Here is a 26,912-nt window from a genome sequence, read left to right on the forward strand (position 1 = left end):
TCAGCATCGATGCTGACTTTGGCAAAGGGCACATAAAGGGGCGGAGCTGTGCCCTCACTGACTTACCGATTTCAAATGGGTCTTGACATGTAGACCATGGGTAAATAAGGGCCTATTACAGCTACTTGTCGATAAGTGACTGGGGTCAGTAGAGGTCCCTGCTCCAATACAATGTGACGAAACAATAATTAAAGTAAGAACAATGTTTATACAATGCTTTGGGTCCTCCCCTCTCTTTCAGGTTAGAATCTACATGATCAAGGGACCAGTCTGAACGATCAGCATTTATATACAAGCCACTGGGAGAACACAAACACACCAGGATGGAAAAGCGTGCATATGGTGAGAGGGACGGGCAGACTGTAAAGGTCCTTTCAAACGGGAAGCGAGGAACGAAGGCGTTGTTGCCTGGATCAACGACAGGTCTCCTCCAGGTCTGCTCAAGAGGGGGCGCAACAACGCAAGCGTTAAAAAAAAGGCTAAACAGTATCCATGTCTGGTGAGTCGCGGGCGTGTGCACGAAACGAGCACGTGCAACAAATTCACAGGACCGCACTCACGTAAATTACGCTTGAGTTGTCGCAGTGCTCCGCGCAAAAACGCAGGTCTCATTGAAAATGAACTATAGGCGCGTTATATCGCTTCACGTTTGAGAGGCCCTTTACGCACCTAGTAATTCATTTTCAATCAGACCTGCGTTATTTTTCTGTATGCACGGAGAAGTCGAGCGGCGACAACGCAAGCGTATTTACGTGGGCGCGGTCCCGTGAAATTGTCGCGCCTACTCGTTTCGTGCATACACCCGCAACTGACCAGACGTGGATTCTGTTGAGCTTTTTTCTTTACGCTTGCATTGGCACGCCCCTCATGAGCAGACCTGGAGCAGACCTGTCGTTGATCCAGGCGACAACGTCTGCATTAATCGATGCCCGTCTGAAAGTACCTTCAGACAGACAGACGCAAACAACTTTGTACTAAAATGTTTAACTCTTATCTTACATCTAACACTAAAGGTGTTTGCACACTGGTGCGTTTCTTCTTCTTCTTACGGAAGCGAATTTTGGAGGACAACATTTTTTAAATCGACCACACTTTTTCCACACTGCCGCCGAATATTTCGTCCGTATAAAGAGTGTGCAAACACCTAAAAAATTAAAACAAATTAAAATAAAAAAAATTCTCATCATGGCTAAAATCATGTGCCTGGGTGCAGAGTCTGCAGACTGCTTATGTGGTCTGCCGTGTTTTGAACCTGAAAATTTGACCACTTTTCTCCAATGAGCACCAGAGCACTGCTTGGTTACCATCTCCAGGCCAACAATAAAACAGAGCTGGCCTTCTTTATGATCTTATTAAGCTCATGCAGTTTGCCGGCCTTTATGCCACCTCCCCAGCTGCTAGAACATCCTCAAAAGCTGTAGTGACTGTTATTACAGTTTACTGAGATGACTGTACACCCCCCCCCCCCCCCGCAATTATCACAATTATTACATACAAAATGATTACAATAATTTTGCTTAATAGTAATGTTCATACATTTTGAAACATTTAGATGGAGATCTAGATAGGTCTAGATATTATGCAAGTCCAAAAGCCAATCAGTATTTTCTATTCATTTGTTCCCGTGCTCAATGCCAAAAACACAATTAAATCATTATTAGTATTTGTATGACAATTATTAATCATCAAGTAAAATGTCATGAACGTGACAGCCCTGTCTGATGTTTGATATTAGGCTAGCAAAATGTTATTCACTTATCCTAAATTGTAACCTATAGACATTTCCGTTTTCAAATCTCCTCATTTAACTGTGTCATTTCTGTGTGAATGAGATTCAGACAGCGATGAAGGCCCGTTTGATGGACCAGACCTTATTGCACCAGTGAGGAAGAAGATGGCGCTCATTAGCCAGGAAGTGAAAAATGGTGGTGGTGCTTAATTACTTTCTGTCCTTATCATCCTTCAGTGGTGTAAAGTAACTAAGTACATTTACTCAAGTACTGTACTTAAGTACAATATTTGAGGTAGTTGTACTTTTTGAGTATTTCCAATTTCCTGTATACATTTCAGAGCCAAAAAATAATAATACTTTTACTCCACTACAATAATTTTAAAACGTTAGTTACTAGTTACTTTTACTTGAGTACATTTTGAATACGGGACTTATACTGTCTACATTGCAGTATTTTTATTTAATTTGAGTACATTTTCCACCACTGTCATCCTTAATGTTTTGCATTTTATTTGCACGTGTTTTTTATTAATCGGATTGCTTTGCCTTGATCCTAGTGAAAGGGCAGGATCCTCTGAGAATAGCGCCACCTGTTGAGGACTCATTATTTTCACCTGGCACGAGTTCCAATGTTGGAAACTACATGGACTGTACCAAGTCCAACAATGATGATGAAATGGAGCGGCAGTTACAGTGGGAGGAACAATTAGAAATGAAACATGTAGGTGAACAGGCAATAGTGGACAGTAACTAACTATAATTGACTTCCTTTTTCGTTTGTTTTTTGCAAGCACATGACTTTGACTCCACTGGATTTAAATATAAATATTTGTAGGCTACTTTTTTGTAGGCTAATTTCAACACAGCAATGCATTGACATAAAAAAAAGAACATGCACTTTGTAAATTGTACTTTTGAATACTTGAGTACACTTTGTCCACTGTTGTGCGAACAGGGAACAAAAGATGAAAGAGAAGAAGAAACGGCTAAAAGGAATGGAGAGAGTTATGAACGAGTAGAAAGAGAAGAGAAGACCACCAAGGAGGAGGTGAAGAATGAGGAAAGAGGAGAGGAGGACAGGAAGGAAGCTCCTAGCACCGCTCCTCCAAGGTTGTTATAGTTTGGGATTTTATATATATTATATATATTTATATATATTTTATATATATATATATATATACAAAATATATATATATATATATATATATATATATATATATATATATATATATATATTTTTTTTTTGTATGTATAGTTTAGTTTTTATTACTGTATATGTTAGTATCAGTTTTACTTTACTGTATGTATGAGATAGTCAGGGGTGAGATTCAAAAAGCTCATAAAGAACTTTTCTCATGATTTTTGTTAGTTTTAGTAAGTTTTGAAAACACAATAGTTTCATTTATTTCTCGTGTTTAGTAAAGCTTAATTTTTACGTTATATTTCAGTTAAACTATGTAACAATTGGGGTGGTTGTATTTTCCAATTTGTACTATTTCGTGTCAAAGGTCATGTCTCAGCTAGACACAAGATTTGACAGACATGAATTTCCACCTGATGGTCAAGATTCAATTAATCCCCTGAGCAAGCAGACTATTAGCTCAATGGTATAAAAGTTTCAGCACTTTAGCAAGAAACCGTGTTCAATTCCCGAGTTGATGATACATACTAGTTCAGCTTTAACTAAAATATTCTAGCTTTGGTTGTTTCAGTGAACTTTAACGAATGCTGGGGTTTAAGTGGTTAATAACCCTGACCCTTCCTTTCAGGTGGGAGGACTTCTTCACCTCAGAGACGCTGACTGACACCCAAAACAGCCAATCACAATCCTATTGCCCCCTCACAGGCCCCTCCCCTCGTAGAATGACTGGCGGCTCTCAAACCCCGGAGCTGTTCAGCGAGGACGATGAGGAGGCGGAGCTTACTTCCTCTCAGTCCACCAATCTGTCCAATCAGGCCTTATCTGATCAGGACACGCCCATGACCGACACCCTCATCATCCATCCAGAGCAGAGAGTTCATCAGTGGGAGGGGATTGAAAGCCAAAGCATCCAATCGGAGCCAGGGGACCTGTCTGCGTCCAACAAGGTTAGTTTTTATTTTTATTAAAATGTTTTATTTTCCTCCCCAATTCTAGTTTTCCTAGTTTTAGTTAAGTATAATAAACTTTCCGTCCAATCAGGCCTCATCTGATGAGGACACGTCCATGACTGACACCCTCATCATCCAACCAGAGGAGAGGAGGCGAGAGCAAGGAGAGCTCGTCGTGAGAGTGCATCAGGGGGAGGAGTTTTGCAGCCAAATCGTCCAATCGGAGACAGGGGTGGAGCTGTCAGAGTCTCAGGCGTCATCAGACTTTGACATTCCGTGCACGCCAGAGTCCCATCCTCCATCGCCGGAAGAACTGGCACAACTATACAGGAAGTTGGCATCGGGAGAGGAACTAGTCATTGGGAAAGGAGGTCATGGCAAAGATGCTTAATTTATAGGAAGCCAGGCCATCCCACGCTTTGTCACTTTGTATAGGTGTGAAAATGGTACGCAAATTGTTTCCACAAGTGCACATCGTTCTGATGTCATATCGTGTGTTATTACTGCTGATAGATCACGTGTGTGTGTTGCTGGGACAGAAAAAGGCAGATAACAAAAGTCGATTTTCTCCAGATTTGTCTCTCTGGAAAAAGTAATTTTAGTGTCAGAATGTTGGGAAGATGTGCCACTTGTGAACAATGGGTCCAATATTGAGTTCAGTGACCATTGGGCTAAAGAATGGGTCAGCTGTGTTCACTTCTAGTTCTCCCTTTGGAATGAATAGACTGAGTCATGACTCATAACCTACTTCTGGTCTCCTAAAGCAGGGGTTCGCAAACTTTTTCATGTCAAGGACCCCCAAATTGACATTTATCAGCCCGCGGACCCCCATTTGTACGGCTCTAGCAGTGATTCTCAACTGTTTTCATTTCAAGGACCCCCAGTTTGACGTGCATTATGCCATGGACGCCCATTTAATGGCATTTCTATCTCTGGGACCACAATTTATATTGTAAAAATCTATTTTATCTATATATCTATTATCTATTTTCCAACTATAATTTTGCTGGGGGGGAGACCCCCTGGGACTCCCCTAGGGACCCCTGGGGGTCTCCCCCGGACCCCACTTTGGGAAGCACTGTCCTAAAGGGACAAGTACCTACCGTCTTGGGCTCTCACAACTCTGCAGGAAGTCTGCAGATTCAGGCAGTAGCCTAGTCATCATCAGGAAAGAAAGTCAGCCACAATTTGTTAATGTTTGCCTTTTCTACTTTACTACAATGGTAATGTTTACATGTACACGTTTTATGGAATATTAATCCATATGTTATGTTGGTTATTTTAAGTTAAATATCATGGTGGCTACACCTACTGTAGAATGTCTGATGTTATTTTATTGGGTTCATAATATTTATACTTAGTGTTATTAAGTACTTTTTGAAAAGCAAATAGCAGGAAGTGTGCAATAGGCTATAAATAAAGTTTTATTTTCACCTGTTGGAAATCTCATAATGGTGTTTAATTTTTGTCAATGTACACATCATCACATCACCACCGCCCTATTTCTATTCTAAGCTCCATCTCGAAAGTGATGGAAAAAATTGTCTATGAACAGGTTGAAAAGTATCTTGCCACTAATAAATTAATGTACGAGTTCCAATCTGGTTTCAGAACATCCCACTCCACTGACACATGCCTTCTCTATTTGAGCGACCACATCAAACATGAAGTGGATGCTGGCAAATACTGTGGCATGGCCACCCCTTTTTTCCCCTCACTGTATGTTTCTTTTCCCTTTTTACCTCTTTTATGATGAATTCCTGTTCTGTTCTTTGACTATATAGAAGTGTCTATTTGAACGTCTCTAAATGGTTTGATGAATTGAACAAGGTGGACCCTCTTGTAAAGTGTAATGCTTTATTGGGTCGTCCACTCACAGTTAAAACACATTTTGTGCCCAAGACGTCTGTGGACGTCTTGGGTATTACCGCACGTGCATACGTCTTTGAAAAAAGAAAAAAGAAAAAATATTTTTATTTTATTTTTATTTTTATTTTTTTATTTTAAAAAAAATCGAAAAAATCAAAACTTTTTTTTAATACGTGATGCCAAAGTTTGTGTTTTCGCCATTGAGAATGCATTTGGCGTTTAAATTAAATAACTCAAACTATAAAACATTTCAAAGTAAAAAGTTCCAGCATGTGTCTCCACAGTCAGCTGAATTATAAAAAATGTGAATGGATTTTCTAGGTGAAAGTGATTTTGGGCAGTTGTGTGGGCTCTCAATTAAAAGTATTTGTCTTGAGTTGTGCTTGAAATGTACTGTAATTCTGCAAACTGTTAATAAATATTTCAATCAATCAATCAATCAAAACCACTACGTACTGTACCTCCCACCACATTTGACTCTTAACTAGAAATAAGGACTAAAATTACATGAAATAGGAGCTTCAGCAACAACAGCAGAGCTGGGGGACCATAGAGAATATGGCCAAGAGGTGGAGCAATTGTGTTGCTGCCCTGTGCCAGCAGCCGGCATAATGGGGATAAGCATATTAATATATATTAAGTAAGAAATACATTTTATTAAAAAAAAAAAAAAAAAGGTCGTTGGGGTCCACGACTCCCCGACTCCCTACTCTCCAGCCAAATGTGTCAATAGACATATAGCATCAAATCGGTTGAACGGTAGGCCTACCAGCTATTTGAAAATAATGGCCAATACTTACCCAGCCAGCACGCCCACTTGGGGCCATGTGGTTTCAATGCGGGATACATGGGTACCAAGTGGGAATGGGCTTGAACTGGGCAAATTATGAGGGTCCCACGTGGTCTACACGTGGGTTAACTGGGCATGGGTTGGAAGTGGGCAATCCCATGTAGGTCCCATGTGGGCTACATGTGGGCTAACTGGCATGGGTTGAAAGTGGGCAAGCCCATGTAGGTCCCACATGGTCTACATGTGGGCTAACTGGCATGGGTTGGAAGTGGGCACGCCCATGTAGGTCCAACATGGTCTACATGTGGGCTAACTTGCATGGGTTGGAAGTGGGTAAGCCCATGTAGTTCCAACATGGTCTGCATGTGGGCTAACTTGCATGGGCTGGAAGTCGGCAAGCCCATGTAGGTCCCACGTGGGCTACATGTGGGCTAACTGGCATGGGTTGAAAGTGGGCAAGCCCATGTAGGTCCCACATGGTCTACATGTGGGCTAGCTTGCATGGGTTGGAAGTGGGCAAGCCAATGGCTGTCCAACATGGTCTACATGTGGGCTAAATGGCATGGATTGGAAGTGGGCAAGCCCATGTAGGTCCCACATGGTCTACATGTGGGCTAGCTTGCATGGGTTGGAAGTGGGCAAGCCAATGGCTGTCCAACATGGTCTACATGTGGGCTAACTTGCATGGGTTGGAAGTGGGCAAGCCCATGTAGGTCCCACATGGTCTACATGCAGGTTAACTGGCATGGGTTGGAAGTGGGCAAGCCGATGGCTGTCCAACATGGTCTACATGTGGGCTAACTTGCATGGGTTGGAAGTGGGCCAGCCCATGTAGGTCCCACATGGTCTACATGTGGGCTAACTGGCATGGGTTGGAAGTGGGCAAGCCCATTTAGTTCCAACATGGTCTACATGTGGGCTAACTTGCATGGGTTGGAAGTGGGCAAGCCAATGGCTGTCCAACATGGTCTAAATGTGGGCTAACTTGCATGGGTTGGAAGTGGGCAAGCCCATGTAGGTCCCACATGGTCTACATGCAGGTTAACTGGCATGGGTTGGAAGTGGGCAAGCCGATGGCTGTCCAACATGGTCTACATGTGGGCTAACTTGCATGTGGGCAAGCCCATGTAGGTCCCACATGGTCTACATGTGGGCTAACTGGCATGGGTTGGAAGTGGGCAAGCCAATGTAGTTCCAACATGGTCTACATGTGGGCTAACTTGCATGGGTTGGAAGTGGGCAAGCCCATCTACAAGCTCACAGAACAGGTCACAATGCAAAGAGCCCTGGGCCCAGTACAAAGCCCTGCATTGGAAGTTGGGAACCCCGGTCAAGAAAGTATACAGCTCAGGTTCTACAGACAGGCAGGCAAGCACTGCTAGCAGAAAGGACCCATATAGATATTTAACTCTATTAAATTAACTCTATTTAACACTTAGTGGCACATATAGTAAGGGTCTGTCTGTCTGCCTGCCTGTAAAATTACAATATTTACCTCTGAGATGTGGAGTAGAAGTAAAAGTATTCTCTCTCCCTCTCTCACTATATTCTATGCGCTCTCTCTCACCATCTCTCTCTCTTACTTTTATTAAAAGGTTTGTTTACATTGTAACATGTAGAATACTGCACATTTTAGTTTTATTCAGTCTTTAGAATAAAATTGCATTTAGTTTTACTATTAGTCTAGTTTTTGTCGACTAAATATAATTGGATTTTACACTACATCTAATGCTGAAAATAGCCAATCTACAAGCTCACAATGCGCTGTGACATGCAATGGCTGGTTAGTGTTGGGGGTAGGGTGACCAGCTGACAGCTGAGGTCCTGATGGGTCTTTCAACCCCCACTGTGTCTGCCTTTTCCCACCACTTTCAAACTGACAAAGGAACTACACAGTCAGAGGAATATCTGCTCTCAACTAAGTAAGTAAAGATTTAAAGATTTAAAAGCCCAGTTAGGACCCACTAGGGTCCCACATAAAATTGCCTAGGTGGGGCCCACCAAGGGCCCAGGTAGAACCCACTTAAAGCCCACACGGGCAAGCCCAAATGGGAACCATCTGGTGCCCGCTGACAAGCCCACTTGAGGCCCATATAGTTCAGCCCACCTTGAAACCATAAGGGACCCATGTCAGCCCCACATAAAATTGCCTAGTTGGGGCCCACCTAGGGCCCAGGTAGAACCAACTTAAAGCCCACGTGGGCATCCCAGTTAGGACCCACATAAAATTGCCCAGTTGGGGGTTCAACAAAAGTACAGGTCAATACAAAAAACCTGATACGAGGAAAAAACAAAATTGTTTACACCAGGGTCCTCCATTTTTCAATTAATCCAAACATTTAAAGACATACAACTAAAATCGTCTAAATGTAAACTACAGCAAATCTGGGGAATCTGTAACATGGCAGAAGACAGAAGCCTAAATTTGGTCTAACTGGCTACACCTATACTGTTCTATCATTTATCTGGAAACTATTGACTCAGTGAATGAGGAGTAGTACTAAAAATAACAGTCCGTTCAAATTGTATGTTAAGTTTACTTGCAATTCATCTATACATGGAAACATGTTTCATCAAACTCAATCAAATGCAGTGGGGAACAGAACAGTCTTTAACATAAATAAGAGTGCCAGCATACCTGCTGTTTTCTGTGAGTTTTTACATATGTGGTGCATACAAACTGCTGTTTTATAATAAACCTTAAAAACCTCAAATGAGTAGTTCTTACCAAACACTCTCCATTGGGACGCCTACTGGAGACTGATGTTCACAAACGATATGGTAAGGATATTATGTACATGCAATGAGTATCTGGATAATATAAGTGGATATTTAGGTTTATTTATTTAGCATGTAGTACAAAATATGAGTAAAATATGTACAAATTGAAATTCAAACTCAATCAAATCCAGTGGGAAACAGAACCGTCTTTAACTGTGATTTAACATACATCAGAGTGCCTGTATACCTGCTGTTTTCTGGGAGTTTTTACATATGTGGTGCATAAAAACTGCTGGTTTATAATAAACCTTAAAAACATCAAAGGAGTAGTTCCTACCAAACACTCTCCATTGGGACTCCTACTGGAGACTGATGTTCACAAACGATATGGTAAGGATATTATGTACATGCAATGAGTATCTGGATAATATAAGTGGATATTTAGGTTTATTTATTTAGCATGTAGTACAAAATATAGACAATACATATCAAAAAATACAATGCAAGGAAAGGAAGAAGCCAGCTGGCTTATTTGGAATCCTTTCCTGTATGGAAGAGGTCATTGATTTAAAACAGATTAAAAGTTAAATTAAGAACAATACAAAAGGTCTACAAGTTTGGCAAAGGGGGGCAGCTGTGCAATAAAGAAATAAAAAAACACAGACTGCACAAATATTAATTAATGCAGCAGAGTCAAAGAGGATTGCTCTACATTATTTCAGTAACATCAGAACCAGCTCTGGTGAAGAAACAACTGCTCATACTGTGATTTACCTACCAGCGTCTTACAAAGAAAAACAGTTAGGCATGTGTCCATACAGTATTATTAATTCATGATCAGGATAAATGATCTTATAATAATATCCAGTGTGTACAACCCTGTGAATTGATTTAATTACTAAAAGCTTTTCCACACATATCACAATTATTTGGGTTTCTCTCCCGTGTGAATTCTCTGGTGTGTTTTAAGGTTTCCTATTGTAGAGAAGTGTTGTCCACAATGATCACATCCATAGGGTTTCTCTCCCGTGTGAATTCTCTTGTGGTTTTTAAGGATGGACATTGTAGAGAATTGTTGTCCACACTGATCACATCCATAGGGTTTCTCACCAGTATGAATTCTCTGGTGTGTTTTAAGGTTGGACATTTGAGAGAAGTGTTGTCCACACTGATCACATCCATAGGGTTTCTCTCCAGTGTGAATTCTCTGGTGGCTTTTCAGGTTGCACTTTGCAAGGAAGCGTTTACCACACTGATCACAGCAGTGGTGTTTTTGCTTAGCCAATCTTCTTTGTTCCTTCACCTCTGGTAGAACAGGGAAGCCAGACTGATGACACAACACTGGACAAAGACAAATTAAATATTGTTTAGAGGACACTTGTAAGTGCTGCTATTAAAATGCTTACTTTAAAAAGACTAAAATAGCTAAAATACAACAATTCATGGTCATAAGTTCATAAAGCATAATTCATAATAATGTCATGATACAATAATAAATATGTGGTTTATAATTGATTTCATATGAGGTTAAAAATGTAAACATGATGTGATGATAACTTTCTGAGGCAGAACCAAGTTCCCTGTCTGTCAGTAGCAACACTGGACCATGATTGATTGACTGATGCATGATTGCCTGGCATTGCACACAGGTGGTACAAACATTTCTCTCACTCATTCAGACTCTGGTCTGCACAAGGAAGCACACACGCAGCAGAGTAGTGTGTTTGAACTGTTTTAAGTTATTAGAAACACGTCTAAAGTCAAAGACAGACGGTCAAAAGGACATTCAAAGGACTGTATGAAACTCAAGAAGCATCAAGAACCTCTTTACACAACAAGCGGCCAACGAGGTATTATTTGAGAGTTATTTGTTGTGTTGTATTGTGGTGTTTGACACGTTCACCTGCGCATTTCTACATGTTTTGTATTTCTTTGTTTGATCAATATTATGTATTGCGACGTAATTTGTTGATTGTTTTATGTGTTTATTATTTTTGTGTGAACATAGTTCTCACGGCATGGAACAGCAGAGGGATGAGAAGAATGCCCAATAAATGCCCGTTTATAAAGAACCGACCTGTGTCGTCAATGTTGTGAGAAGAGCTACAACACTACTTCATAAACATAAAATAGCAAAGAAATTACCACAATTGACATTTTTACCAGCCCACCAACAAAACAAAAACATCCTTATGGTATCCATATAGACACAATAAGTAACTTACAGAGGTCTTGATGATCCTTGGGTCCTCCCTGTTGAGCAGAATTGTTGAGAGAGTTCATCTTCAGCTGGAGTCCACAGTCAGATGTGATCAGAAATGATTGATATCCTGGAGGAGTTGTGGAGAACTGACAACTACAAACTCTTCTTATACTAGAGAGTCTGAGGTGGAACCACTAACTGCTTGGTGTTGATTGGCCAAAGAGGAGAACAATAGAATCATGTCACCAATCACAACCTAACAAACTGCTGCATGTGCTCCACCCCTCTCTAGCTCCTCCCCCAAGTAATATGCTCCACCCCTCTGTAGCTCCTCCCCCAGGTCATGCTAGCAACATTCTAGAAATAAACTGCTATCTGTGAGATTGCTTTGTAAGCTTCATATTTAATGAATCTAAACTATATCCAAATTATAATACATTGATGTATGAATATAAGTACATCCTATCAGTCTATGACGTGAGTAAAGTAAATGCAGTAGTCAGCATCAATCCCAAATAACAGACACTGTCATAGTCAAAGCATATAATATAGAAAACATGATTAATATCATAGCAAATTTCAATAACGTAATTCAATGTAATTAGCATGAATCACATATACAATCACAACTTAAAAAACACACACATTACAGCGCAGAAGAGAAAGAAAGAGAAAAACTCAATCAAATGCAGTGGGAAACAGAACATTCTTTAATTGTGATGTAACATAAATCAGAGTGCCAGCATACCTGCTCTTTTCTGGGAGTTTTTCCATATGTGGTGCATACAAACTGCTGTTTTATAATAAACCTTAAAAACCTCAAATGAGTAGTTCTTACCAAACACTCTCCATTGGGACGCCTACTGGAGACTGAGGTTCACAAATTATATGCTATGGATATTTTAATATGTAAATGCAATGAGTATCTGGATAATATATGTCTAACAGTATTGAATAATATAAGTGGATATTAATGAATGCAGCAGAGTCACAGAGGATTGCTCTACATTATTTCAGTAACATCAGAACCAAGTAGAACCAGCTCTGGTGAAGAAACAACTGCTCATACTGTGATTTACTTAAATAGGCCTATTTGTTTTCCAAAACACAAACTGCCACCCACCCCCTAAATGATTGCAGACATTCTTATACTACAGCATCTCCTGTACTCTCTTTTTTTAAAGTTGCAATATAAGTTCAATTTGACAGTCTTCATAAATAGTAGGCACACTGTGAAGGCCTTCACATATTTCACGATGTCATATTTTATATCTGATGACTGCACTTTTATTCAATGTTTTTCAAATGCTAAAGGAGTCAGCATAAATCCCAAATAACAGACATTGTCAGAGTCAAAGCATATAATATAGAAAACACGATTATTTTGTTATTGGTAAATCAGGAAACAAATAACTGAAACAAAATAAATAAAAAATAACAAAACATTACAGCGGAGAAGAGAAATTTAGGCAGAAAGAAAGTCAAACTCAATCAAATCCAGTGGGAAACAGAACCGTCTTTAACTGTGATTTAACATACATCAGAGTGCCTGCATACCTGCTGTTTTCTGGGAGTTTTTACATATGTGGTGCATACAAATTGCTGGTTTATAATAAACCTTAAAACATCAAAGGAGTAGTTCCTACCAAACATTCTCCATTGGGACTGCTACTGGAGACTGAGGTTCACAAATTATATGCTATTGATATTATGTACATGCAATGAGTATCTGGATAATATATGTCTAACAGTCTTGAATAATATAAGTGGATATTAATGAATGCAGCAGAGTCAAAGAGGATTGCTCTACATTTTTTTTCAGTAACATCAGAACCAAGTAGAACCAGCTCTGGTGAAGAAACAACTGCTCATACTGTGATTTACATCCCATCAAATAAAACAGTTTGGCTTATTTGTTTAAATTTGACAGTCTTCATAAATAGTAGGCACACTGTGAAGGCCTTCACATATTTTACGATGTCATATTTTATATCTGATGACTGCACTTGTATTCAATGTTTTTCAAATGCTAAATAATGAACAAACCCCACATTCTTTCCCCAGGTTAAAATGTAAACAGGCTAAATGATGATGGCTGATGCTTCATTCACTATAGACAATGCATTCAAATGCAGAGATTAAAAGTGTTAATGGTCACTGGTTGTCTGGCATTGGACAGATCACCTGTTAATGATCACATTATGGATGAACTGAGACCATTTTACACCTCTTTGACTCATGAGTTTCAGCAGAACTACAGAACTTCCTTTGTGAAATGTTAAAGGTGCTGTAATGGATATGTTTTGTTAAAATGGCTCTAGTAAATCATTGATATATTGTTTGTTCAGTAACAGAGGTCCTCCCATATATCTCCATATACCTACTTCACTAACATCATTATTACTGTTTCATAATGTGAATTATGTTAAAAGTACAATTGCTCAACAGTAATATGAAGGGGGAATTAAGGCCTGGGCTCTACTGTATTTAAGAACATATTAGCCTACTTTACTTACATACCCATGACTTCTGGGGCATAGGTTGTCAACAAGTGATCTCTGTATGTCAGTAAGAACATATGTCTATACAATATTTCTTTCACAGGTTTTATGTATAAAATGCACATGTACATCAGTAGAAAATACATTATATACAAAAACGAGTGTTAATTTCTTCTCTCAGTTGGAGTGATAATGCACAACCATTATTTACATTTATCAAAGAAATACACACAAAACACTACTACATAGACCAATTGTTTTTGTATTAGAAACAAAAGTGGCAAAAAGGTCCATTCCAAGCATTCATGAACAAACTCTGAGACAAAATAATAAATCATCTAAATGTAAATTACAGCAAATCTACAGGTAAAATTACAGTGAAACAAAGACAGTGCTGTGTAATAAAAGGATGATGGTAATAATAATATCCACACTGATCACACACTGATCGTCCATGGTTATGTTTTGTATTTAGTTGTGCTTGAAATTTACTGTAATTCAGAGAGTTCAGCTATTTTACTATAAGCTATAACACACAGAAAGGTAATATATAGGCTAGGTTTTTTTGTTTGTTTTAGTCGTCGAGTAACACTAAATTAACTTGTAGGCATATTGTATATTTTTGTATGAAGCACATACATGACATTGACATTTTTATTCAGTTTGTAGAATGGGTGCATTTCAACAAAAGTACAAGTCAATACAAAAATCTGCTACAAATTCTAAATCGAATCTACAGATAATCCACAGGTCAAATTACAAAGATTAAGATTGAGAATAAATTGATTATTGAGACCGTAGGTGGATATATTCCACTAAGGCAGGCCTGTCGAACTCAACTTCTTATCTGTTCTATATACTGTTCTTGTCATTTATCTGGAAACTATTGACTCAGTGAATGAGTAGTACTAAAAATAACAGTCCGTTCAAATTGTATGTTAAATTTACTTGCAATTCATCTATACATGGAAACATTTGTTTCATCAAACTCAATCAAATGCAGTGGGGAACAGAACAGTCTTTAACATAAATAAGATTGCCAGCATACCTGCTGTTTTCTGGGAGTTTTTACATATGTGGTGCATAAAAACTGCTGGTTTATAATAAACCTTAAAAACATCAAAGGAGTAGTTCCTACCAAACACTCTCCATTGGGACTCCTACTGGAGACCGATGTTTTTCAGGTTGGACTTGTCAGAGAAGTGTTGTCCACACTGATCACATCCATAGGGTTTCTCTCCCGTGTGAATTATTTGGTGTATTTTAAGGCTGTCCATTCTAGAGAAGCATTGTCCACACTGATCACATCCATAGGGTTTCTCTCCAGTGTGAATTCTCTGGTGGCTTTTAAGGATGGACATTGTAGAGAATTGTTGTCCACACTGATCACATCCATATGGTTTCTCACCAGTATGAATTCTCTGGTGTGTTTTAAGGTTTCCCATTATAGAGAAGTGTTGTCCACAATGATCACATCCATAGGGTTTCTCCCCAGTGTGAATTCTTTGGTGTATTTTAAGGCTGTCCATTCTAGAGAAGCATTGTCCACACTGATCACATCCATAGGCTTTCTCTCCAGTGTGAATTCTCTGGTGGTTTTTAAGGCTGGACATTTGAGAGAAGTGTTGTCCACACTGATCACATCCATGGGGTTTCTCTCCAGTATGAACTCTCTGGTGGGTTTTCAGGGTGGACTTGTCAGAGAAGTGTTGTCCACACTGATCACATCCATAGGGTTTCTCCCCAGTGTGAATTCTTTGGTGTATTTTAAGGCTGTCCATTCTAGAGAAGCATTGTCCACACTTATCACATCCATAGGGTTTCTCTCCAGTGTGAATTCTCTGGTGGCTTTTCAGGGTGTACTTTGTAGGGAAGCGTTTACCACACTGATCACATCCATAGGGTTTCTCCCCAGTGTGAATTCTTTGGTGTATTTTAAGGCTGTCCATTCTAGAGAAGCAATGTCCACACTGATCACATCCATAGGCTTTCTCTCCAGTGTGAATTCTCTGGTGGTTTTTAAGGCTGGACATTTGAGAGAAGTGTTGTCCACACTGATCACATCCATAGGGTTTCTCTCCAGTGTGAATTCTCTGGTGGCTTTTCAGGGTGTACTTTGTAGGGAAGCGTTTACCACACTGATCACAGCAGTGGTGTTTTTGCTTAGCCAAGCTTCTTTGTTCCTTCACCTCTGGTAGAACAGGGAAGCCAGACTGATGACGCAACACTGGACAAAGACAAATTAAATATTGTTTAGAGGACACTACTTCATAAACATAAAATAGCAAAGAAATTACCACAATTGACATTTTTACCAGCCCACCAACAAAACAAAAACATCCTTATGGCATGCTGTATATCCATATAGACACAATAAGTAACTTACTGTGTTGTTTTATAATGTCATTTATATTGTATGTATAATGTTTGGATAGGCTTTATTTTTGAAATATTTAAGGACCCTTATATCGAAAGGCCTTCTTGATTAGAAGAGGTCACTGTGACATTTGGCCTAGTTAAGGCAGGTGTGTGTGTTTAGATGATTGCACTCACTGGATAGTAATCAGCTGTGTGGGCTTGCAAACATCATTTGTGTTAGTGCAGCAATGCGATGCTTTCCTTCTCACCTTCTACATACCTTCACCAGGAGGCAATACTGTAAGTTAGGACTCATATGGAAGTGTTGTATTTCATGTTGTGAACTTGTGAATGTCAATTTCATGCATAATAAGTTAAGGATTTCATGGTAATTTTGGATTAAAGAGGATTGTATTTACAAGCTACTGTAAAATTAAGAACAGGACAACTGAACTCATGCATGTTGTATTGTATTTTATGTTTGTTTCAGTTTTTACTCCATGACCTTGTAAAAGATGAAGAACCACTCAGTAAAGGAACTTTACATCACGATTCTGTCATTCTTTCTATGGGGAATTGGAGTTTAGCTCGCTGTTGAGCTGAAGTTAAGCTATACACTTTGGCAGGAACAGCACACTTACAGAGGTCTTGATGATCCTTGGGTCCTCCCTGTTGAGCAGAATTGTTGAGAGAGTTCATCTTCAGCTGAAGTCTGGAGTCCACAGTCAGATGTGATCAGAAATTATTGATATCCTGGAGGAGTTGTGGAGAACTGACAACTACAAACTCTTCTTATACTAGAGAGTCTGAGGTGGAACCACTAACTGCTTGGTGTTGATTGGCCAAAGAGGAGAACAATAGAATCATGTCACCAATCACAACCTAACAAACTGCTGCATGTGCTCCACCCCTCTCTAGCTCCTCCCCCAAGTAATGTGCTCCACCCCTCTGTAGCTCCTCCCCCAGGTCATGCTAGCAACATTCTAGAAATAAACTGCTAACTGTGAGATTGCTTTGTAAGCTTCATATTTAATGAATCTAAACTATATCCAAATTATAATACATTGATGTATGAATATAAGTACATCTGTCGTATATTACAGAGCCACATTACGATGAAATATCCATATAATGTTGTATAATGTCATATACTGTTTGTGCACAACAAACCTTCACTGACTGAGTTTCTGCATGTGAGCTCTGAGAGGCTTGATATTAGCTGGCCCACAGACACATTCCAAGAAGGTTCTATGTGATCAGTTGAAAAGGTCTGCTATGAAATTGTAAAGGCTATTGTATTGAACCGTGGATACCATTGTGTTAATAATCTATAGAAGTGACCATCTACTTAGTATGCGGTGGTCTAGCAGACATTTGGGGACGCACATGCACGTGCGTACACACATACAAGGGCTTTGGGGTGCACACCCTACATGCACTATTTGGAGAATTATAAAGAGGGTCTCAAATGTGCGGAGATCCAGAATCCGAGGAGAATCCACAGAATCAAGTCAGAGAGGTCAGTCGAGAATCCAGTCAGTCAGAGTGAGATCTATAGCCAGGTTCCAGATGAGATCGGGGACAGCTATGAGAGGACTGCTCTAGGATGGCTCTGGAGTGGACTGATCATGAATTTGGTAACTAAGCTTTGTCCTTAATAAAATGATACAGAAATAAGGACATGCCTGGCCTCTCCAATCATTTATGCAACAGGGTAAAAAGTGCTTCCTGGACACTCAATATACGACAAATAATGGCAAGACACTACAAATAATGGCGAGCTAGATCATGGCCTCGTTGTTCGCGCTCGGGGGGCTCTGCTCCTCTGGGACGGGTTGAGGAAAATAACTTTGTTTTGTCACGGAGTGTGTCTGGGAATGCTTGGCCTTGTTGTTTAGGTGATTGGAATGCCATGACAACTTGTAGGGGTTCAGATTATTGGAATTGAGGATTTAAGTTTAGTTCAGTCTGCTCGGCGGGGACCGTCATCGTCTCTGCTACGGCTACGGTCAACCAGCGGCTTTCAGCAGTGGTGTGCGTCGTCATCACCATGGTTTTCGTCACCACGGCAGCAGACGGCCGGAGAGAGGGGCTGCAGTCGGGGGTCAGCGAGCGTCACCACCAGCGTCACCTCTTCAGCAGCGATCGTGAGGGGGGTCCATTCTACTCTGCTCGGCTCGGCGATTCAGTGTTCAAAGGGAGGCGTTCATCAGCGACGGACACAGAGAGGAGGAGGCTCGGCTCAATTCAACAGATCTACAGGCTCCCAGCAACGCATCACTTTGCAGCATGAGTTTCTGCCTTGCAGTGGCCTACGCTGTAAAGAGTTGCAGTGGCTTTTACGGGCGTCAACTTCTCATTTTCAGTCATTTTGTCATGACTGAAAGGGGGGAGATGGAGAAGTCAGTTCAGTTTGGGAGAGAGGACAGCTCGACAACAACTGTGCGGTGCATCAGGGCACTGCATCATGCATACAACCTGTTGACATGGACAGCCTCATTTGGCCATGCTGGCTGAAGGAACAGTCGACGTGAGATAACGAGAAGGGCAACGGTTGCAGAAGAATCTTTATATCAGATGAATATCGTTACATCTGATTTCAAATGTGTGTCTGTGTTTGTCTAATTCAACATATAATAGGCATGTATGTTGATGGTTTTGTCGTAGGGTATTTGAATTAGATAAATTGACTTGATGGGGATGAATATGCCTAGATTTGGGAAAATGAATAATAATGTGTACCGGAATAATATTAGTAGATGTCTCTTTGTCAGACGAGAGGTAGTGGCCCTGCCGTACGCTTAAGTGTAATCCGTCCTAAGATTAGATAAAGGGCGTATTGTTATTCAACTAAATTTGTGAATGGGGGAAAGTCAATGAAGGTATTTGGCCAAGACTGTGGAATTATCTATTGTTATGTAGATTACTCTGTTTTTTGACGTATATGTGTTGGAAGTTGATCTGTGAATCAGCTGCATGTTGTGAGGGATTAATGCTGATACTCAGATGTGATTTGTACCGTTATCGTTCATTGGGTTGAAAATAGTGGGGTTGTATCTGATGTTATCTGATGTTTTTCCCCGGCCTTGGAAATATGGAGGGTTGAAATAATGTATGGATAATTTCTGCATGTCCTAAAGGAAAACTAAACTTTTGAGGGTCAATAGTATTGGATGATTATAGCTATAATTTAGTCATGACATTAACTGAAGCTAGGTGTTTTAGATGTCACGATTGAAAGGTTATAACACACATTGATCTATAATTGGAGTGCTTTTTAGTAAAAGCAAAAGGGGTTGGAGAAGCGACAATGTATTGTGTTAAGTGTCAGATATGTGTACTAATCATTTATGCCATTATTCATGTTTGAGTTATGTGATTGTTGAAAGTGATATGGATTATACTACAGAGAAGTTATTGGGGTGTAAACGATTTTTACTGTGTTTTTTGTGTTAAAGGGAAATGAGATGAAATGAAATGTAATGAAGTAAACACAGAGAGAGTCAAGCATACTGATGATGAGGATGTAAATGTAATGAAGATCACTGGTGATGATTTTATGTAATTTGAATGCTGGAAACTTTTGAGGGTATTTTTGGATTCTATTGTAATTGTGTGATTTCTTTGAATTGCTGATGTTCCAGTAAGTAAGTCATGCATTGGCCAGAGGGAGGATTCTAATGTGGCTCCTTCCTATAAGTTTGTGACACATGTTGGCTCATGTGTCAAGGGAGGAATATGTCGTATATTACAGAGCCACATTACGATGAAATATCCATATAATGTTGTATAATGTCATATACTGTTTGTGCACAACAAACCTTCACTGACTGAGTTTCTGCATGTGAGCTCTGAGAGGCTTGATATTAGCTGGCCCACAGACACATTCCAAGAAGGGCCTATGTGATCAGTTGAAAAGGTCTGCTATGAAATTGTAAAGGCTATTGTATTGAACCGTGGATACCATTGTGTTAATAATCTATAGAAGTGACCATCTACTTAGTATGCGGTGGTCTAGCAGACATTTGGGGACGCACATGCACGTGCGTACACACATACAAGGGCTTTGGGGTGCACACCCTACATGCACTATTTGGAGAATTATAAAGAGGGTCTCAAATGTGCGGAGATCCAGAATCCGAGGAGAATCCACAGAATCAAGTCAGAGAGGTCAGTCGAGAATCCAGTCAGTCAGAGTGAGATCTATAGCCAGGTTCCAGATGAGATCGGGGACAGCTATGAGAGGACTGCTCTAGGATGGCTCTGGAGTGGACTGATCATGAATTTGGTAACTAAGCTTTGTCCTTAATAAAATGATACAGAAATAAGGACATGCCTGGCCTCTCCAATCATTTATGCAACAGGGTAAAAAGTGCTTCCTGGACACTCAATATACGACAAATAATGGCAAGACACTACACATCCTATCAGTCTATGACGTGAGTAAAGTAAATGCAGTAGTCAGCATCAATCCCAAATAACAGACACTGTCAGAGTCAAAGCATATAATATAGAAAACATGATTAATATCATAGCAAATTTCAATAACGTAATTCAATGTAATTAGCATGAATCACATATACAATCACAACTTAAAAAACACACATTACAGCGCAGAAGAGAAAGAAAGAGAAAAACTCAATCGAATGCAGTGGGAAACAGAACATTCTTTAATTGTGATGTAACATAAATCAGAGTGCCAGCATACCTGCTCTTTTCTGGGAGTTTTTCCATATGTGGTGCATAAAAACTGCTGTTTTATAATAAACCTTAAAAACCTCAAATGAGTAGTTCCTACCAAACACTCCCCATTGGGACGCCTACTGGAGACTGAGGTTCACAAATGATATGCTATGGATATTTTAATATGTAAATGCAATGAGTATCTGGATAATATATGTCTAACAGTATTGAATAATATAAGTGGATATTAATGAATGCAGCAGAGTCACAGAGGATTGCTCTACATTATTTCAGTAACATCAGAACCAAGTATAGAACCATGGTGAAGAAACAACTGCTCATACTGTGATTTACATCCCAGCGTCTTACAAAGAAACAGTTAGGCCTATTTGTTTTCCAAAACACAAACTGCCACCCACCCCCTAAATGATTGCAGACATTCTTATACTACAGCATCTCCTGTACTCTCTTTTTTTAAGTTGCAATATAAGTTCAATTTGACAGTCTTCATAAATAGTAGGCACACTGTGAAGGCCTTCACATATTTTACGATGTCATATTTTATATCTGATGACTGCACTTTTATTCAATGTTTTTCAAATGCTAAAGGAGTCAGCATAAATCCCAAATAACAGACATTGTCCGAGTCAAAGCATATAATATAGAAAACACGATTATTTAGTTATTGGTAAATCAGGAAACAAATAACTGAAACAAAATAAATAAAAAATAACAAAACATTACAGCGGAGAAGAGAAAGAAAGTCAAACTCAATCAAATCCAGTGGGAAACAGAACCGTCTTTAACTGTGATTTAACATAAATCAGAGTGCCTGCATACCTGCTGTTTTCTGGGAGTTTTTACATATGTGGTGCATAAAAACTGCTGGTTTATAATAAACCTTAAAACATCAAAGGAGTAGTTCCTACCAAACATTCTCCATTGGGACTGCTACTGGAGACTGAGGTTCACAAATGATATGCTATTGATATTATGTACATGCAATGAGTATCTGGATAATATATGTCTAACAGTCTAACAGTATTGAATAATATAAGTGGATATTAATGAATGCAGCAGAGTCAAAGAGGATTGCTCTACATTTTTTTCAGTAACATCAGAACCAAGTAGAACCAGCTCTGGTGAAGAAACAACTGCTCATACTATGATTTACATCCCATCAAATAAAACAGTTTGGCTTATTTGTTTCAATTTGACAGTCTTCATAAATAGTAGGCACACTGTGAAGGCCTTCACATATTTTATGATGTCATATTTTATATCTGATGACTGCACTTTTATTCAATGTTTTTCAAATGCTAAATAATGAACAAACCCCACATTCTTTCCCCAGGTTAAAATGTAAACAGGCTAATGATGATGGCTGATGCTTCATTCACTATAGACAATGCATTCAAATGCAGAGATTAAACGTGTTAATGGTCACTGGTTGTCTGGCATTGGACAGATCACCTGTTAATGATCACATTATGGATGAACTGAGACCATTTTACACCTCTTTGACTCATGAGTTTCAGCAGAACTACAGAACTTCCTTTGTGAAATGTTAAAGGTGCTGTAAGGGATATGTTTTGTTAAAATGGCTCTAGTAAATCATTGATATATTGTTTGTTCAGTAACAGAGGTCCTCCCATATATCTCCATACCTACTTCACTAACATCATTATTACTGTTTCATAATGTGAATTGTGTTAAAAGTACAATTGCTCAACAGTAATATGAAGGGGGAATTAAGGCCTGGGCTCTACTGTATTTAAGAACATATTAGCCTACTTTACTTACATACCCATGACTTCTGGGGCATAGGTTGTCAACAAGTGATCTCTGTATGTCAGTAAGAACATATGTCTATACAATATTTCTTTCACAGGTTTTATGTATAAAATGCACATGTGTGCTTACAACATGTATCAGTAGAAAATACATTATATACAAAAACGAGTGTTAATTTCTTCTCTCAGTTGGAGTGATAATGCACAACCATTATTTACATTTATCAAATAAATACACACAAAACACTACTACATAGACCAATTGTTTTTGTATTAGAAACAAAAGTGGAAAAAAAGGTCCATTCCAAGCATTCATGAACAAACTCTGAGACAAAATAATAAATCATCTAAATGTAAATTACGGCAAATCTACAGGTAAAATTACAGTGAAACAAAGACAGTGCTGTGTAATAAAAGGATGATGGTAATAATAATATCCACACTGATCACACACTGATCGTCCATGGTTATGTTTTGTATTTAGTTGTGCTTGAAATTTACTGTAATTCAGAGAGTTCAGCTATTTTACTATAAGCTATAACACACAGAAAGGTAATATATTTTTTTTTGTTTGTTTTAGTCGTCGAGTAACACTAAATTAACTTGTAGGCATATTGTATATTTTTGTATGAAGCACAAACGAACTCTGATTGATTGACATTTTTATTCAGTTTGTAGAATGGGTACATTTCAACAAAAGTACAAGTCAATACAAAAATCTGCTACAAATTCTAAATCGAATCTACAGATAATCCACAGGTCAAATTACAAAGATTAAGATTGAGAATAAATTCATTATTGAGACCGTAGGTGGATATATTCCACTAAGGCAGGCCTGTCGAACTCAACTTGGGGTGAGGGCCGCATTGGTCAAAAGGTCACTTGATGGGGGCCACAGCCAGTTGCGGACGCGCGCTCAATATCTCAGTCAGTCACTGCTATAACTACATATATATGTGTGTGTGTGTATATATATATATATATATATATATATATATATATATATATATATATATATATATATACACATATACATTCTACTGTAATTATTAAACAATGCAATAAGGATCCCCAACAAAACATTTGAAAGTAAAACATTTCAATTTGAAGTAAAGACATTACTTGTCTACCAAACATTTACATCTGCAAATATGCAAAGTAGCTGCAGTTTCTGTTCAGTAATGTGTGGCTTTTGTTATGTTTCAGCTGTTGATCACCTGAGAGCTATTACCATGTCAGCACAATATCTGCAGTTTCTGTTCAGTAATGTGTGGCTTTTGTTCTTATGTTTCAGGTGTAGATCACCTGGGAGCTATTACCATGCCAAACATTTACATCTGCAAATATGCAAAGTATCTGCAGTTTCTGTTCAGTAATGTGTGGCTTTTGTTATGTTTCAGCTGTTGATCACCTGAGAGCTATTACCATGTCAGCACAATATCTGCAGTTTCTTGTTGAATGTTTCTTTGTGCCTTGTATCATAGTGCAGTGTTTTTTAGAATAGTAGCTACTATCATTATTGACTTTCAATATTATATTATTATAATTTGAGAGATGCTAGTTTTGTTGAATAATCAAACATCTGTATTTATAGCACGTTTAAAACAGAAGCTGACCAAAGTGTTGTAGCCTCAGGCATATAGCAAACAGAGCATATAAAATATAAAACCCATGACACAATCAGAAGCACCAATAAACCATTTGAATATAGAATAATTCAATCACCAGAATCATCTTTAATATTGTCACATCACAGTTTTACAAGTAAAACAGTAGGTGGAATCGTTTTGGTGCATAGTTCCCATCATGTTATTTTTTTCCAGTGCAGGTCGAGTGATCAAGACAATAAAAATAAAGATACATTAAGCTTGTTCCACACAGCACACATTTGCCATGTTGAGATGTATTAAAAATGATCATTAATTGCCTGTGTATATAAATATATCATTGTCATTGTATGTATATTTATATATGCTTTTATACTGAAACCGGATGCCGGATGTGTCAATTGTGTTGACGTGTATATAATGAGTAAAATAAACACACTCGCTTCTCTCAGCCATGGTCTAGGAAGCAAACCGACATCTGCTCTCTGAGTCTCTTTATTACCCCTCCGTCATGCTTCCGACTAGCTTTGGTTGTTGTTGATCTGACGCGATACGCTAGCTTTGTTCAACAGGTCATGGAGCCCAGTGGTAGAGGCAACAACCAATGGAGCCGTATTCGCTTTGACGGAGATGAAAGGAACTTTGAATTATGGTTGGTAAAATTTCTCGGTTACCTCCGGCTGAAGGGGCTGAAAAACACCATACTATACGAGTACGACGACGAGGAAATACTCGGTTCGGAGGAGGCCGCAGCAAGAGACGCTGAGGACGCCGAGAAAAATGAAAATGCTTACGCTGAATTGGTTCAAGTGCTCGATGATACAAGTTTGTCTTTGGTTATGCGTGAGGCAGCGGATGACGGAAGAAAGGCGTTACAGATTCTGAAAGATCACTATGCGGGCAAGGGGAAACCGAGGGTGATCAGTTTGTACACAGAGCTGACGTCGCTCCGGAAAACTGCAGATGAAACAATGACAGCATATATTATACGAGCAGAAACAGCTATCACGGCACTGATAAATGCGGAAGAGACTTTGAGTGATGGCTTGCTAACAGCTATGGTTCTGAAGGGGCTGCCAGAATCTTATAAGCCATTTTCCATCCACATCGCACAAAGTGATGACAGGATCACCTTCGCCGACTTTAAGTCCAAACTGAAGAGTTACAAGATCACTGAAAGGTTCAGTAGCAGTTCCGGGGATGACAGCGTGATGAGACTAAGAAGCAAGGACAACGACGTGAGACTGTCCTGTTATAACTGCGGCCAGAGAGGGCACAAATCGTTTGAGGGCGGAGATGCTGCTGGTCAGAAAGAACAGAGACAGTGGTGCAGTCTTTGCAGAAGTCACACACATAACGACACCAACTGCAGACGAAGAAGACGGAAAGACAACGTCAATGTGACGCAGGATGAAGAGGAGCACGCGTTCACCTTCAAGGTGGGCCAGGTGAACCGCGACTCGGACGGCGCCGGGAGACCGAAGCAGAGACTTTGTCGGAGTAATACTCTGAGCAGAGGGCTGATGGTCGACACCGGGGCTACGTCACATATTGTCTCTGGCGTAGCGCTGAAGAGAGGTACTGCAGTGTTTTACCTGAGAGATACCAAGGGTCGAGAGGTGGAAACGATGCTGAAGGGGGCGCTGTATGTTCCATCCTTTCCCCAAGACATTTTCTCAGTCAACGAAGCAACATCAAATGGAGCCACATTCATCTTCAAAGAGGGACAGAACAAGTTCATCCAGAGAGACGGCACGACATTCGACATTAAGGTACATGACAGGTTGTTTTATGTAAACACCGTTGATGAGAGTATTGATGTTGATGAATGTCATGGATGCTATGACATCAAGACGTGGCATGAGATTCTGGGACATTGCAACTACGAAGATGTGTTAAAACTGCAGAATGTAACTGATGGTATGGAAATTAAAGGCAAGGTTGATATTTCCAAGTTGTCATGCGATGTGTGTATAGAAGGTAAATTTGCTCAGAGCCGAAATAGAGAACCAGACCAAAGAGCTAAAGCAGCACTAGAACTTGTACACACTGATTTATCTGGACCAATTGATCCAACGGCTAAAGACGGATTCAAATATGCTTTAGCATTTACTGACGACTATTCAGGAGCTACTTTTGTTTATTTCTTGAAATCTAAGAGTGATGGTTATGTTTTGTATTTAGTTGTGCTTGAAATTTACTGTAATTCAGAGAGTTCAGCTATTTTACTATAAGCTATAACACACAGAAAGGTAATATATAGGCTAGGTTTTTTTGTTTGTTTTAGTCGTCGAGTAACACTAAATTAATTGTATAATATTGTATATTTTTGTATGAAGCACAAACGAACTCTGATTGATTGACATTTTTATTCAGTTTGTAGAATGGGTACATTTCAACAAAAGTACAAGTCAATACAAAAATCTGCTACAAATTCTAAATCGAATCTACAGATAATCCACAGGTCAAATTACAAAGATTAAGATTGAGAATAAATTGATTATTGAGACCGTAGGTGGATATATTCCACTAAGGCAGGCCTGTCGAACTCAACTTCTTATCTG

General features: G+C 39.3%; 1 protein-coding gene across 1 annotated transcript; it reads left to right on the plus strand.

The window, feature by feature from the left end:
* The first annotated feature begins 1,860 nt into the window (after positions 1–1,860).
* LOC306912696 (uncharacterized protein) lies at positions 1,861–4,733 on the plus strand. Its single transcript, XM_079489106.1, has 5 exons — positions 1,861–1,925; positions 2,290–2,453; positions 2,688–2,842; positions 3,502–3,820; positions 3,915–4,733. Exons 1-5 carry the CDS (start codon positions 1,895–1,897, stop codon positions 4,212–4,214), a joined length of 969 nt encoding a protein of 322 aa, XP_079345232.1. The 5' UTR covers positions 1,861–1,894; the 3' UTR covers positions 4,215–4,733.
* The last annotated feature ends 22,179 nt before the right edge of the window (positions 4,734–26,912 follow it).

This window comes from Electrona antarctica (genome assembly GCF_951216825.1).
Source record: "Electrona antarctica genome assembly, chromosome: 20".
In the NCBI taxonomy this organism is placed as follows: domain Eukaryota; kingdom Metazoa; phylum Chordata; class Actinopteri; order Myctophiformes; family Myctophidae; genus Electrona; species Electrona antarctica.